The following is a 16,678-nucleotide window of genomic DNA, read 5'->3' as shown; positions in this document are numbered from 1 at the left end:
ACTTGATGTATATAGTGGTATAGAGATGTGGGCAGGCAGTCTAGAGTAAGCATCAGGGAATATCGGAGTCAGGAGAGCGGGGAGGGTGAAAGAGCCGCACCTTAAAGCGTCGGGCCAGGAACTTATTCTTCATCTCCAGGAAGTTGCCCTTGTTGGCCTCAGATTTGAATGGCTCGTTAATGATAGCATAGGGAGGGTCATTCTGGAGGTCCTGCCACCGTGCATAACCGTGTCTGAGAGCGGGTTAAGGATGATGAGTGAAAGTGATTAAGAGACCATCTACAACAGGGGGGTCAAACTCAAATACAAAGTGGGTCTAAATTGAACAGTGGGCACGGGCAAACCTCAATGACCAGTGGCCACCTCACTCCCTTTTAGAGTTCCCTGGTGTCTAGTGGCCCCCTCCCTCTCCTATACAGTTCCCTGGTGTCTAATGGTGGCTGAGAACACGTCCTTCCCTAAAAGAACACGTCCTTCCCTAAAAGAACACGTCCTTCCCTAAAAGAACAGGTCCTTCCCTAAAAGAACACGTCCTTCCCTAAAAGAACAGGTCCTTCCCTAAAAGAACAGGTCCTTCCCTAAAAGAACACGTCCTTCCCTAAAAGAACACGTCCTTCCCTAAAAGAACACGTCCTTCCCTAAAAGAACAGGTCCTTCACTTTCTCCTAATGGACCTTACTTCAGTATTACTGAGCTATATGAGGACGAGTGTTGAGGATAGGTTGTATCAGCAGTGCAGGAAGGAGATGGGTAACACCTTTTATTCTTTTAACCCATTGCTGGCCAGCACACACACTTTTTTTTCATTTCGGGGTACCCAGGATCTGGGCCCTGTATGTAAAACGATTTTACGGTTTTGTTCTATATTGCGGAAGTAAAGCAGTCTACACTGGGATTTTTGTTTTTGGGGGGACGTGTTATACTGCATTAACATCGTGTGGAGAATTACTACCTAAACCCAACGCTTGAAGATCTTTGATAGCATCTGTAGTTTGAAAAGCTTTTTACACCTATAACGTGAGTTGTGTACGGCTGGTAAAGGTCCGTACACACGCCGGACTGGAGGCAACGACGGGTCCGTCGTCACCTCCCGCTGGGTGGGCGTTCCAACGACAGTCCGGCGTGTGTACGCACTGTCCGCAGACTGCTACGGCTGTTTCTGAGCGATCCGCCTGGCGGATCGCTCATAAACAGCCGTATCAGTCTGCGGACAGTCTCTACACACGCCGGACTGTCGCTGGAACGCCCACCCAGCGGGAGGTGACGACGGACCCGTCGTTGCCTCCAGTCCGGCGTGTGTACGGACCTTAAGCCTTATTCCTTTGTTTGGTGTGCGGATGCACATCTGATAGTGGATGCTACAGTTTACCAGACACAGTGGAACCCGTTAATGTGTATTTACTCTGACCTGCGCTGATTTATTTATATATAGGTGGAGGAAGAGCGAGAGGGACAGAAAAGGACACTTTCTATCGGTAAAACGCACTGGATGTTGCTGCCTGATGATGGACACACAAGAAAGGATACATGACAACCCCGGCCAGCAGCCAGTAATCGTGCCGGCGGTGCCAGATCTCGTTCAGCCTCCCGGAGCAGATGGCGGCTCGCTCCTCGTTCTGCCATAACGTGTGCAGTTCTGGGGATAAGAGGAGGATGTCAGACTTCTGGCCCCATCCCTGGCTGGTTCACCGGTGAACCCCTGACCGCTCACCTGTGAATCCGCCATCCGCAATGTTGAACATGAATCGCGGCCTTTCCGGTCGCCCTTCCTCTTTCCTCCCATTGCTGCTCCTGGTTTCTTCCCTCTGGCTGCTGGGCTTCACGTCTTTCGGGGTCTCCTTCTCCATCCTCACCTCTTCAGCCCCTGGAAGAGGAGGACACACTTGGCTTTAGCCAGGCATTGCCCCCGGTAATCATTGTACTCACATGCTCACTAGTACCAATATGTTCTTTACCTTTCGGTGTCTCCACTGGTGCCATCTCTGACTTATCCGCTGCTGGCTCTTTATCTGTGGCGCCACCTTGTGGTTTCTCAGGGTGTACGCCTATAGGAAGAACAATATACATTTTACAGCAGACCAACGGTAAATGCAAACTGGGAATCTGTCACCTATAGTTTCAACACACTACATGATTTCTAGAAAAGGGCTACTTACAAAAAGACAAAACACACACACACACACACACATTTATCCGTATCTACTCACGTATAAGCTGAATTATTGAGCACACAAATATGCTCAAAAGTCGCTCGTCCAGCTTATACACGAGTCACCGTTTCTGTATTTAGGATCAACTGTTTTTCTGCCCCCGAGTGGCCATTTGTGCCTGGGTTAAAGTGGACCTGAACTCTTGCACAGGACAGAAGGAAAACATAACAGAAATGCACCCTGTATGTATTTAAGAGTTCAGCATGTGTAATTCCCTCTCATTTGTGTATAATCACTAGTTGTAATTTAATCTCCCCCCCCCCCCCATGTCACATGACTGCCAATGGCAGAGAAGCCCATATAAAAGCACAGGCTGTAAACAATAGGTCTGCTTCCATGAATCAGGAAGTAGAAACCGTGCAGATTTAGTTTAGGATTTGTACCAGCTGTAACAAATAATTTTTTTTTGTTTAAAGGTTATTATTCTGTTGTGTATCTTTTAGAACAGAGAGGAGTTATGAGTTCAGGTCCACTTTAAACTGTTTTTCTGACGCTGAGTGCCCATTTGTGTCCAGAGTGACCAGCCATTCAAGATCGCTCAGCGGAGAGGGCCTGCGGGAGAATGTGGTGAGAAGCGGGGTGTGCGGTATTGGGAGCAGAGCATTTGGTGCTGGCAGTGACGCGTTTGGAGTGACAGCCTGCATGACACAGCCTGCGGCATTGCGAGTGCAATGATCGGGGTTTCCCTCTTGCCTCTAGTACTTGCGGCGTCTCATATATATGACGCCATCATGTGACCCAATCAGGACTTTAAACCTGATTGGATATGTGAAATCAACAGAGTCAGGCCTCATTGCACATTCACTTCAGTAAGTCACTGTTGCTGTTCACACATTCAGAGAAAGCTCCGTAATGAGGACACAGATGGCAATTACAGCGTGACAGAAGTTTTAATCCCATCCCTCACTAAAGCTAGTATATTAAAAAATATATACCGGTATATATACAGACTAGTTTTGACTAATTTTATAAAGTCCTTATAAAAATAAAAGGGAAGAGCCAAATGCAAGGGGCATATGTAGAATTGCTGAAAACAGGTTCACAGCATGAAATATTTGAAAGCTTTTGTGATTTCTAATTTGTGTCAGTCACGTACCGCTGCGCTCCTCTGGGATTGGAGTCTGGACTCCCGACTCTTGCTTGGCTGGTGCCGCCTCTGTGGGATCGGAGGCCTGCTTCTCCTCGCTCTTCTCTGGCACAGCGCTGGATGGCGGGCTTACAGTTTCTGGAGGACTCGGGGTCTGGAGAACAAAGTCAACATATTAGCGCACCACTTCTTCAGTGGGCTTAAAAAGTCTTAAAGAGACACTGAAGCGAAAAAAAAAATGATATAATGAATTGGTTGTGTACTATGAATAATTACTAGAAGATTAGCAGCAAAGAAAATATTCTCATTTTTATTTTCAGGTATATAGTGTTTTTTCTAACATTGCATCATTCTATAATATGTGCAGATTACACAACACTCAGCATTCAAAATGATTCTTTCAAAGCAGTCTGTGAACTAATGACCTCTCCTCTGGCAGATAAAAAGAAAATTGTTCACTAACAGTTGAGATAATAAAAGTCAGAAGACAGCCCTCTCCACGACTTTGAAAGTCGCAGAGCTTAATGGCTTTTTTGCATAGAGATAACAACTGGAGTTTCTTAACTCTTCCTGTACTGGAAACAATTAGACTGATGTATCTGATGTTAATGTTTTATTTCTTAGCTGTACTACACATACAAATCATAATATCATAATTTTTTTTCCCGCTTTAGTGTCTCTGTCAATGGTCACTTTTTACATTATCATACAATATGGGTGTGTTTTATTATTGGGTGTTCCCGCCCACCTTGGGGACGCCTCCATTCTTACCCGGTCACTTGCCGGCTGTTCCCCTTCCTGCTCTTTCTTTTCTGGCCCTTTCACATCCTTCTCTTCCTTGCCAGCTGGATCATCCTTTTCCACCGGCGTTCCCCCATTTTCTGCCCTCTCGCTGGGAGCCGGAGTGGCTACAAGAAAGGAGAAACAGACAGTCACCAACCAAACCTGTGCCGCATTACCATCTGTCTTGTCTCTGAAGGTCCATAACACTTTGGATAAAGATGGCTGCGGCCGATAGAGAAGGGGTGGAGTAACTGCTGCTGTCACCTGCCGATTTTTGCAACTCTGAGATAGAGCTTTAAATGAAAAGTTTTACAAATTATAAAAGATATCCTCTTTAATGATCTTCACGTATAAATGTCTCAATATTCCTTCACTGTGTTTAAATGAAAGAAACTTCTTGAACAATTGATGAAATGTCCTTTAAAACAAAAAGGGGTGTCTAGGCTATATTGCTATAGAGAAGTACTACCAAACGGTTTTATTGTTTTGTTGTATGTTAAACTTTAAAATTCAATTTAAGAAAAAGTCTTATCTTTTTAATATATATAAAAAGGGGGGGGGGGGGGGCACAGAGCCCACTAAGGCTGGCCATACACTGCTTGACATGGCCAAAAGACAGATCTCTCACACATCATAATCTGATAAGAAAGGGATCTAGCTGATCCTTCCACACTACTGGAGATCTGTGGAGCCCTGCACTGCCTGCCAATCCCGCCAGGCCTCCCCCCAGGGCCATGCAGGGTGTGGGCAGCAGAGCTCACACTCCCCTGTCTGCCGCCGTGTCTTCTCTCCATCGCTCATCTCTGTCTCTTCTCTCCAAGAGCGCTGGTGTCACATGACAAAAACTAGAGGCCAAACACTACAGGCCTCTAGTGTTCTGCCTCACATGACATGTCACATGACACAGGCGCCACAGGAGAGAAGAGGCAGGGAAGAATGCCCAGCAGCTATGGAGAGAAGACATGAGGAATGTGCCAGTGGAATGGGGAGTATAAGCTCCACTGCCCACACTGCACTTTGCTCATCGAATGCCGCTACCGCCGTATTCCCGACCTGTCGATTGATCAATACGTTTTGTTCACTGCAATCGACCAATTTTAGCCGAACATCGATCAGTCAGGAATCGTTTGCGGGGACAATCTCTAGTAGATTCTAAATGGCCGGATGTTGATGGGAGGAAAAAAAAAAATATCGACCATTATATAAAGCTGCAGTCTTTGTAGCCTTACCACACCCTTTCCAGCAAGTGTAAAAATAAAAAAAAAGTGCAGGCTGAACAATCGACAATTCTGGAGAGAGGTGTACTTTTCTTTTTTGTTTTATCTCATCCTGTCACTTCAGGTACACTTTAAAGGATACCCGAACTGACATGTGACATAATGAGATAGACATAGGTATGTACAGTGCCTAGCACACACATAACTATGCTGTGTTCATTTTTTTCTTTCTCTGCCTGAAAGAGTTAAATATCAGGTATGTAAGTGGCTGACTCAGTCCTGACTCAGACAGGAAGTGACTACAGTGTAACCCTCACTGATAAGAAATTCCAACTATAAAATACTTTCCTAGCAGAAAATGTCTTCTGAGAGCAAGAAAGAGATAAAAAGGGTAATTTCTTATCAGTGAGGGTCACACTGTAGTCACTTCCTGTCTGAGTCAGCCACTTACATACCTGATATTTAACTCTTTCAGGCAGAGAAAGAAAAAAAAAAGGAACACAGCATAGTTATTTGTGTGCTAGGCACTGTACATACGCATGTCTATCTCATCAAGTCACATGTCACCACGGGTATCCTTTAAGGCTGCGTTCCTGAGCAGTCTGTTGCCCTATAAGCAGCCAATGACAGCAGAGGCGTGGAACGGTGTGACGCACCAGGTTTGGATGTGCAGGGGGTGTTAGTGAGGCTGGGCTCCGGAGTGGTGGTGCTGGTCTTTACGGTGGGAGAAGATGCCCGAGAGGACAGCTTGGAGTCGAGGCTGGGGTCGGGCATTAGCTCAGGCATACTCCATCGCCCATTGATGTGCTCAAACTCCTGCACCTGGGAAGGAATAAAAGAAAGGAGGAATAGTAAAAGCTAATTTCTTCATCAGGGATGTATAAAGTACTCAAAGGAACAAACAAACAATTCAAAATGTGGAGCACAACTAGCTTAAAGGGAACCTAAACTGAGAAGGATATGGATTTTTCCTTTTAAAATAATACCAGTTGCCTGACACTCCTGCTGATCCTGTATGTCTAATCATTTCAGCCACAACCCCTGAACAAGCATGCAGATCAGATTCTCTGACTGAAGTCAGACTGGATTAGCTACATGCTTGTTTCAGGTCTGCGATTCAGCCACTACCACAGCCAAAGGGATCAGCAGGACTGCCAGGCAACTGGTATTGCTTAGAAGGAAACATCCATATCCCTCTCAGTTTAGGATCCCTTTAAAGTGAACCAAAGATGAAGTTGAAGTGAACCCCTTTTCCTCAGAGTGTCCTCAGAAGTTGTATTCTGCCAGGAAAACTTTTATGGCTGTAGTTAGCTTATCAATGATGTTTACTTTATTCCTGGCAAGGTACGGACAAGACAGAAGCTGTCACTTCCATGCCTAGAAAGGAACTCTTTCAGGCAGCAAAATAAAACAAGTGAAACAGCCTGGTTATGAACATGCTTTGTACTGTACATACACAGGTTTATCCCATCATGTCACACGTTGCCTCAGGTACACTGTAAGGCTGCATTTCCACTTGTGCGGTGCGGAATCGCCGGGAAATCACCGCAGACGAAATCGCATGCGGGTGCAATTTTGCATGCGTTTTTTCCCACGATTTTGCATGCGATACAGATACATTGTATGCGATTCGCTTAGCGGTGTGCGGGGAGCGAATTCTGACGGCTCTGCCGTGAAGATTTTCCCCGCACACAAAAACGCTCTGCACAACGCACAAGTGGAAACAGGCCCATCCACTTGTATTGGCTGTGTGAATCCGCATGAGATTCACTATAGTGGAAATGAGCCCTGAGGCGTGTCAACTTGACAGTGTTGGGAGGGACACCACTAGCTAAACACAAATGTCAAACTGTGTTAAAATGGAAGCTACTATAGCAAAACCTGATTTTAAATAGCAATAAATATTTTTCAAACTGGAAGGGGCACCACATTCCCACCATCATTCCCGTCAGGTATACGTTGGCATCCTGATCCCGCCTAGTCTGAGTGATGTCAGCAGATGACCTGCGCTCAGCCTCTGGCGAGAGACGCGGTTTAAGTCCCACCCATCATGGCTGGACGCAGATTGTGATGTAGGTCTGTGTAGGGGGTTGTTCACACTACAAGAGCTTTTTAAGCGCTAGTGATTTTTAAACGCTCTTGCTAATGCAATGCTATGGGGGATTTTTCCAAAATCACATCGCTCCAGTGTGAGCACACACATAGGATAACATTTGCAAGAGATTTTAAAATCCCAAAGAGCGTAGAAAAGCTCTTGTACTGTGAACCAGCTCTAAGGTAGGCAGCCCTTTCTCAATACTGACCGCTTCCACGAAACAGACCAAACTATGACCGAGCGGGTGTCAGAGGAGTAAAAACATCATCACACGGAACGCCAAAAACATTTCAATAAGTCCTTCATTGAAACGCCTGATAACATTTTATGATGTTCAAAATTCCACCCAGAAAAAAACGAAAGCAATCTTTTTGCTTTACCAACACTTCCAAACACCCACCTGCTAAACATCAGCTCCCCCCTTGAAATTACCGTTACTACACCACAAACTGTCTTGCAGTCATCTCGTGGCAAAATTCTCAATCCCTGGTGAAATATTCACGCAGGCTATGCATGAAGGAAAAAGATACCATCCGTCCCTTGTTGTGTCCTTTATTGCATCTTCACAACATCCAATGCCAAATGCATCAAGGTCAAATCTTTCAAATTGTTCTCATCAGAACCAGAAGGGCAGCCGTGGGAGTGGAGGTGGGGTGGCGGGCACCAGGGTGGGACAGGCGACGACCGGTTTGCGTCCTTCAGGACGCTTGGTCACGCTGCGTTCCACTAAAAGAAGCGAGACGCTAGGCCTGAAAGATATATCGAATTTAAACCGAAATCGTGATCACCAAGATGATGATTTCGGAATCGTCGAAGCAGCTATTTCCACGATGATGTCATTTCCGCATGGGGGGAGTTCCGTCGCGTGCGGCCTGCAGCATCGGCAGTGTTGGACATTCTTTTTGCACGAGTCCAGCGCTGTCCATCCTGCTCTTGTGCACGGCATACTTCCTGGTTCCTGTAGGTCACGTGACATACAGGAAGTATGCCATGCATTAGAGTCTGCAGGAGGCGAAGTGGATAGACGGGCATCACTGGACTCCTGCTGGAAGGTATGTCCAGAACTGGCCGCAGCTTAGGGGACAGAGCGGGCACAAAGAGAGAGACAAAGGGGGCAAGAGAGACAAGGTGACAGAGAGACACATTGAATTGAAATAGTGATTTTGGACAGAAATCGCTCAATTCATTTTTTTCCTAAAATCGTTCATATCGCGGTGAAACCCCCCACTCTTCCGGGGTGTCATGTCTCGCATTTGGTTGGGGTTAGTAAAGGCTGTCACGGCTTAGGCTTGGCTAGAGCGAGCGTGATGGGGTCCTGCTTCGATCAAAAAGAGGTTTGTTAAAAAGAGAGTGCTCAAATACAAACCAGTGATCCTTGGATGCTGCACAGCATGTCCGCCGCCACAGCATATTAAGTCACCACAATACGCCAAGCAACTGCGGTCGGAATGTTCGCACAGGCCTTGCTCTCACCTCAACTTAGCAGCGAATGGAAAAATCAGTGGTATGAAAGTCAGGCTCTGAAACAGACAGCCCCTGTGGGGTCCTTCCTCAGCGTACGTATTATAACACTGCCGGTGAGGTGTGCTCAGGGTGAGCCAAATGACGACTCACCCTGCCGCCACTGAAATTCCCAGCTGCGTTAAATACAACGGCTCATCCGAGTTGTAGGGAAAAGTAATTTGGGGACTGCAGACTATAGCATTGTAGCTATAGCAGCGCCCAACTCAGGTGCTACGCGGCTGGTGTGTGCGCCAAAAACACCTGCTTCGCCTTCCACACCCGACAAGACAGGTAAGTCTCACCCTGCGGGTGCACCCATGAGATACCTTATGCACAGTACACAGAGGGATGACACAACAAAAAGCTCCACCCACAGATCTTTATAAATATTCATGATGTCTATTCACCACACCCCAATAAGAACTTCATACAAATAGCAAAATGGTCAATGACCATACAGCAAAAGACTGAAGGGAGAGGAAACTTTGACTGTTTTTTTTTTTTTTTTGTAATTCATTATGTGCCAATGAAGACATTTGTTTTTATAGTAGAGTAAGATCTAGAATAGTATGTATAATGTTCAACAATATAAGGACTACGGGCCCTTTTCCATTAGCAATCGCTAGCGTTCACGCTGAACGCTAGAGATTGCTGAATTGCAAAATGCAGGAAAGTTCTGGCGATTGCGTTCACGATTTTGCTATGCTGTAGTGTGCATAGCAAAATCGCGGCAAATATCGCTCCGCAGCGCGATCGCGTTTGAGCCAAAAATGAATCGCGGTAGTGGAAATAACCTACCGCGATTCCTATGTTAGGCCTAGTGCACACCAGAGCGGTTCTGCTGCGGTTGGCGATCCGCTTGCGGGTGCGGATCCGCTAGGGTAATGTATTTCAATGGGCTGGTGCACACCAGAGCGGGAGGCGTTTTGCAGAAACGCATACTCCCAGGCTGCTGCAGATTTTGGATTGCGGAGGCGTTTCTGCCTCAATGTTAAGTATAGGAAAAAAGCAAACCGCTCTGAAAAACGGCACTTCAGAGCGGTTTGCCAGGCGTTTTTTGTTACAGTAGCTGTTCAGTAACAGCTTTACTGTAACAATACATGAAATCTACTACACCAAAAATGCTTCACAAAACCGCAAAATGCTAGCTGAAACGCTACAGAAAAAGAAGAAAAAGCGTTTCAAAATCTGCTAGCATTTTGCGGATCTGCTAGCGGTTTTTGGAGTGAACCAGGCCTTATTTAGCAAACCGTAGCGATTTAAAAAATCACTAGCGGTTTGTGATTTTGCGATTCAGCATTGCAAACGCCGCTAGTGGAAAAGGGCCCTACAAGAAATCTGACTTGCAGTACAACATAGATGATATTACAGTGACACCTTGTGGCAGAAAGTAGGAACACCACAACAGTGAGATCTACACCCAATCACGATTAATTTGATTTTCTAGACGCAATCATTGTTCAGTCTGTTGTGGTAATATATCTAATTAAATTTAGTTGAGTTTGGATCATGAGGGCTGGAACCCACTAGATCAATTTTTTTGAGCATTAGGGAGCAATTCAAAACGCTAGCGATTTCCCTAAACGCTCAGCTAATGTTAATGGATGGGCCAAATTCCACTGGAGCGATTGCGATTTTCAAAATCGCAATCGCAGGACATGCAGCATTTTGGGAGCGTTTGCGTGTCAATTTTAAGTATGTAAATGCTGGCGTAATCACTCATGAATTGCTACACATAGCAATTTGAGTCCGATTTTAAATTACTGTAAACTGTAAAAAATAATTATGATACATTGAAAGTGAACACGCTAAATCCAGCGCTGGAGACTTGGGTGCAGCCGGCGCCACCATAGGCCGTAATAGGAACTACGCCTATAGCAGCGCACAGGGAGTAACTTCGGTGCTGTCAGAAGACGGAGCTGAAATTACTTATAAAACACAATAATTCGGCTTCCGGCAATTGCTGGAAGCCAAATTATATCATTCCCCACCATCCATGGCGGCCTGGAGGGGGAATAGTAATTAACACGGCCCAGGAACTTGTGCAGCAGCAGGATCAGCCATGTACCGCTGTATCCTGTGCCCAAGTCTCCCGCGCCGTTATCTCTCGTACACATTGAAAGGACCAATCCGAATCAAAATCGCTACACAATCACTGGCAAAAAGCTTACACTTATTAAAACCGCTATCAAAATCGCTGGGAAACGCTCATGAAATCACTTACAAAACGCTAATTAAATATTGCTAGCGATTTGTAGTGGGTTCAAGGCCTGAAACTGATACATATTGATGAATTATAATTGATGGACCTTGGCCCCCCAGCACCTTTGTTTTTAAATGAATGGTCTTGATTTTGTTTCTTACTGGACAGTTGTTGGTTCAGCTTGTATCGATCACATTATTATCGTACTAGTAAAAAGGGCCGCCCATTAAAAAACAGGCGCTTGGTCACAGCCGCTACCCCCCGGAATGCGCGCACATACGCATCCTGCTTGCTTGTTCCCCACCACTGTCTGAAGTATATGCACACAGGGAGCTACTTGCTTGGCAGTTGGAAAAAGGTGTTATTTCCCACAATGCAATGAGAACCTCTGTGAACCACAGACAGCAAACTGTCAGATGCGGCCCTGTGTCCTAACTGCCCTGGCTGCGCACATGCTCAGTACTAAACAGCCAAGGACACACAACCATTCAGTGGATGATGCAGGGACACTTGCATTTTATCATATAGGATAGGAGGAGCCGTACCTTCTTCTTGACGAGAGACATGACACCGATGCGGGTCAGAACCTGCTGGCGAGACAGGCCTTCTCGGGGGACGCCGTCCGCGAAGGTCTCGGAACCGTCAGCCCCCGGCTCACACAGATGTCTCATGAAGAGCGACACATAAGCTCTGAAGGACAAAAAAGCCAGTAACCAAAATGTACTTTCTTAAAGGGATATTACATCTTCATATCACTAAAGTAGACATATATTGTCCTGCCTTTCTTTTAAATGCAACAAGATGTGACTTGTAACCCTGATGTACTCTCTGTATACGACTTAAAGCAGATTTGAAGTCACATAAAAAAAAAAAGTCAGATACTTACCTATACCGAGTTTCCCCCGAAATAAGTGTTTTATATTAATTTGTGCTCTAAAACATGTGCTAGGGCTTATTTTCAGATGTCTAATATTTCTATCAGGAAGTGACTCAAAGAACATTTCCTGTTCCTTTGTACTGAGCTGTTCCTGGATATGAAGGTATGCTGCTGTACTGATCATGTACCTGCCCTGTCATCCCTGCACTCAGCTGATAACCTTGCTGTGTGCTGGGATGACAGGACTGGTGCCTGAGCTGCACTGCACCGCTGTGTCCCCGCCTCTTCCTCCTGTGCAATGTACTGATCGGGCACCTGTCCTGTTATCCCTGCACTCAGCTGATAACCTTGCTGTGTGCTGGGATGACAGGACTGGTGCCTGAGCTGCACTGCACCGCTGTGTCCCCGCCTCTTCCTCCTGTGCAATGTACTGATCGGGCACCTGTCCTGTTATCCCTGCATACAGCTGATAACCTTGCTGTGTGCTGGGATGACAGGACTGGTGCCTGAGCTGCACTGCACCGCTGTGTCCCCGCCTCTTCCTCCTGTGCAATGTACTGATCGGGCACCTGTCCTGTTATCCCTGCATACAGCTGATAACCTTGCTGTGTGCTGGGATGACAGGACTGGTGCCTGAGCTGCACTGCACCGCTGTGTCCCCGCCTCTTCCTCCTGTGCATTGTACTGATCGGGCACCTGTCCTGTTATCCCTGCATACAGCTGATAACCTTGCTGTGTGCTGGGATGACAGGACTGGTGCCTGAGCTGCACTGCACCGCTGTGTCCCCGCCTCTTCCTCCTGTGCATTGTACTGATCGGGCACCTGTCCTGTTATCCCTGCATACAGCTGATGACCTTGCTGTGTGCTGGGATGACAGGACTGGTGCCTGAGCTGCACTGCACCGCTGTGTCCCCGCCTCTTCCTCCTGTGCAATGTACTGATCGGGCACCTGTCCTGTTATCCCTGCATACAGCTGATAACCTTGCTGTGTGCTGGGATGACAGGACTGGTGCCTGAGCTGCACTGCACCGCTGTGTCCCCGCCTCTTCCTCCTGTGCAATGTACTGATCGGGCACCTGTCCTGTTATCCCTGCATACAGCTGATAACCTTGCTGTGTGCTGGGATGACAGGACTGGTGCCTGAGCTGCACTGCACCGCTGTGTCCCCGCCTCTTCCTCCTGTGCAATGTACTGATCGGGCACCTGTCCTGTTATCCCTGCATACAGCTGATAACCTTGCTGTGTGCTGGGATGACAGGACTGGTGCCTGAGCTGCACTGCACCGCTGTGTCCCCGCCTCTTCCTCCTGTGCAATGTACTGATCGGGCACCTGTCCTGTTATCCCTGCATACAGCTGATAACCTTGCTGTGTGCTGGGATGACAGGACTGGTGCCTGAGCTGCACTGCACCGCTGTGTCCCCGCCTCTTCCTCCTGTGCAATGTACTGATCGGGCACCTGTCCTGTCATCCCTGCACTCAGCTGATAACCTTGCTGTGTGCTGAGATGACAGGACTGGTGCCTGAGCTGCACTGCACCGCTGTGTCCCCGCCTCTTCCTCCTGTGCATTGTACTGATCGGGCACCTGTCCTGTTATCCCTGCATACAGCTGATGACCTTGCTGTGTGCTGGGATGACAGGACTGGTGCCCAATCAGCACTGCACCCATTTACTGCCCGCCTCTTCCTCCTCTTTAACTTCCACTAGTGCTTATTTTCAGAGTAGGGCTTATATTTCAAGCATACTCATACTTCCAGCTAGGGCTAATTTTCAGGGAAAGTAGAGAGGGAAGGCTCTGTATTCTACAGAGCCTGCCCTGTCCTCTCTTAAGGTGAAATCGTTCTAGAACTGTCCCCTGTTCAAATGTGCTGCCTCCAGGAGCCCTCATGCTCCTGAATGCTTTTGAAGCAACCAACTGAAGGCACATTTGAACAGATGGTTGAATATGTGGGATGGTGGTGACAGCGATGGAATGAGGACACCATGAGAGGATCAGAAAGGCTCTACAGGATCCAAAGCCTTCTGGGATGCATAAAACAGGAAACAATATCTCAAGATGCTTGTATACTACTCCCTCTGTATAAATCACTTCTGGAGTCTGGGATACAGTTTTGGGCACCAGATCATAGGAAGGACATTGACCTTCTAGAACGAGTCCAAAGATGGGCAACTAAATTCATCAAGGGGAATCTTTTATCAAGTCTTGGTCAGGCCTGTTTGACAAAATCATCAAACCAGTTATTAAAGTGGTCCTGACCTCTTGTACAGGACAGAAGGAAAACCATAAAGAAACGCACCCTGTATGTATTTAAAGAGTTTAGCCAGTCTAACTTCCCCTCATCTGTGACTAATCATGAGTGTAATTTGACCTCTCAGCTTTGTCAGCTCAGGAATCTCTGCTGCCTCAGCAGAGCAGCTAATTTGTAAACACAGGTTGTTAAACCCAAGTCTGCTTCCATGAAAGCAGTAAGGAGAGACTGCAGATTTTTTGCAGGATTAGTATAAGAAAGAAATGTTTTTTTATTTGTATAGGTTATTATGCTGTTGCTTATCTTTTAGAGCACAGAGGATGTTCTGAGTTTAGGTCCCCTTTAAGCCCTGCTAAAGCAATAACTATGTTGATCCTAGCAACAGATGTCCTGTCCACAGAGACTGCTGTCAGCGCCTTCAGCTGGGCTGCCTCAGACCATGTATGTAAATTGATAAAATAGTATCTGTTGTTGCTGAAGCTTCATTTCATCCCCCCAAAAAAACGATGACGTCCGGCCACTCTCCTTATTCAGTGCACGGGTGAACCACTTACTTGAACTCCTTCTCGGACTTGCCCCGCAGATCCCTCACCAGCCAGTGTGTAGAGAAGGCGTCCTGAGGCGGCATCCCCCAGCGCATCACCGCATTCAGGAACGCCTTCCTCTGTCGCGTATTGAAGCCCAAAACCTGCAACGTAACACAGAGGACAGTGATGACAGGAGAACGTCGCTGTTAAGGCTCAATCTCACACAGGTCTAAAGGTGGCGCACTTATCGTTTTTCGTGTTCGATCCCTGGCAGACTCGATCACTTTCATCGCATCTGTCAGAAATCTATGGCCCCCAACATGCCTGGCCCTTCAAATTTCGATTGATTTTTACAGATTCTATCAAACAGGCAGGCCCGGATTTACATCACAGGAGTCTATAGGCAAAGATGTCCTGACACCCTAGATTACACCCTCCATGAATGTACAAACTCCTACCGAACTGCACAGCAAGTGTGCTGGCTGTCCCAGCCTTACTTCTCTTGCCCATCATAGGTAGCTACAGGTGTCCCTTAGTATTAGGTAGCCAGAAGTGTCATCAATATTAAGTAGTTAGAGGTGCCATAAAGTATTAGTTAGCTGAAGGTACCCCCAACTGAAGGGAGATCTGGTCAGTGGAATGCTGAGAGCTGGTTTAGTAACCTCTCATTTCCTCTCTCGTCAGGACTCTCATAGGAAAAGAGGGAGGCCCTGGGGGAGGGGAGTGAGCCACCATTCCATCATCAGGAGCCTGTAGGCACGCGCCTACAGTGCCTTATGGTAAATCCTGTATGTGTGTGAGGTGTCTATGGATGGGCACAGCAGGGGCTCCTCCCACAACCTAAATACATACTGATAACTTCATTGGCTTTCACAAAAAAATTGGCCCGAGACTACGATGGATATAGGAGTATGGTAGGATTAGATTGTGAGCTCCTCTGCAGGACAATTCATTGATAAGACTTTCTAAACTCTGTCCGGCACTGCAGAATATGTCGGCACCATACAATACCTAAATACTAATATTCTAATAGTCATCTGCATCTGCCAGGGCCTACATGTGTAACAGAAATCTGCCCTCTTAAAACAAGAAGGTATTTGCGATTATTCAGGTTGGAGTGAGCATATGAGGTGTCCCAGAGTGCATCACTGCTGAATATGCAAATTATCCCTTTGGTGTCCCTGAAAGCTAAACACACCTCCAGAACCGCTGGAACGCAATGTGTAAGCTTGTTAATTGTACAGAGCCAACAACTACAAGTAATTCCAGCGGTTCTGGATGTGTGTTTAGCTTTCAGGGACAACAAAGGGATGAGTTGCATACTCAGCAGTGATGCATTGTGGGAGACATCACATGCTCACTCCAACCTGTTTTGCATAGTGTTTAGCAAGAGGGGTTTGGGTTCCTTTGTAGCCCCTTACACACTCCTGGGAGTTCTGGTTCACCATGAGCTTGCTGGTTAGTCTGTACCTCTGGGTGTTTCAAGTCCTACTCCATAGAGCCATAATTATTCATGCCATGCACTGATGAGGATCATCCATCCCGAAACAGTCTGCATGCATGTTGGATTATTGTGGCTCTGTACAATTAACATGCTGACGCACCAATGCATTCCAGAGGTTCTGGGAGGGGGGTGTTTGGTTTTCATGGACAATAAAGGGACAATTTACATATTCGGCAGTGATGCATCGTGGTACGCCTCAGATGCTCACTCCTACCTGAATAACCGCAAATACCTTCTGTTTTAAGAAGGCACGTTTCTGTTTTACATAGCATTTTTGATAAGGGGGCTTTTTGATCCTTTGTAGTCCCCTAGGAGTTCCTGGCAATCTGTAACTCTACGGGCTCGATTCACAAAGCGGTGATAACTCAGTTATCACGCCTAAAAGACTTTAGGCGTGATAACCTTTGCACCACTGAGTTATCA

General features: G+C 46.7%; 1 protein-coding gene across 3 annotated transcripts in view; it reads right to left on the bottom strand.

Annotated features, from left to right (window-relative positions):
- Positions 1-16,678, bottom strand: part of CHD3 (chromodomain helicase DNA binding protein 3) — a 117,710-nt gene that overhangs the window by 11,459 nt on the left and 89,573 nt on the right. For all 3 annotated transcript variants that reach the window (XM_068273994.1, XM_068273993.1, XM_068273992.1), the window contains exons 28-36: positions 14,779-14,912; positions 11,644-11,788; positions 5,954-6,119; positions 4,069-4,205; positions 3,307-3,451; positions 1,956-2,045; positions 1,712-1,864; positions 1,528-1,636; positions 101-233 (exon numbers count right to left, since the gene is read on the bottom strand). In XM_068273994.1, coding sequence (XP_068130095.1) covers positions 101-233; positions 1,528-1,636; positions 1,712-1,864; positions 1,956-2,045; positions 3,307-3,451; positions 4,069-4,205; positions 5,954-6,119; positions 11,644-11,788; positions 14,779-14,912 — 1,212 coding nt within the window. The remainder of the gene's footprint in view (positions 1-100; positions 234-1,527; positions 1,637-1,711; positions 1,865-1,955; positions 2,046-3,306; positions 3,452-4,068; positions 4,206-5,953; positions 6,120-11,643; positions 11,789-14,778; positions 14,913-16,678) is intronic.

Source organism: Hyperolius riggenbachi, chromosome 3 (assembly GCF_040937935.1).
Source record: "Hyperolius riggenbachi isolate aHypRig1 chromosome 3, aHypRig1.pri, whole genome shotgun sequence".
NCBI classification, from domain to species: Eukaryota; Metazoa; Chordata; class Amphibia; order Anura; family Hyperoliidae; genus Hyperolius; species Hyperolius riggenbachi.
The sequence above is the reverse complement of the archived record's forward strand: the minus strand, read 5'-3'. Positions and strand labels throughout refer to the sequence as shown.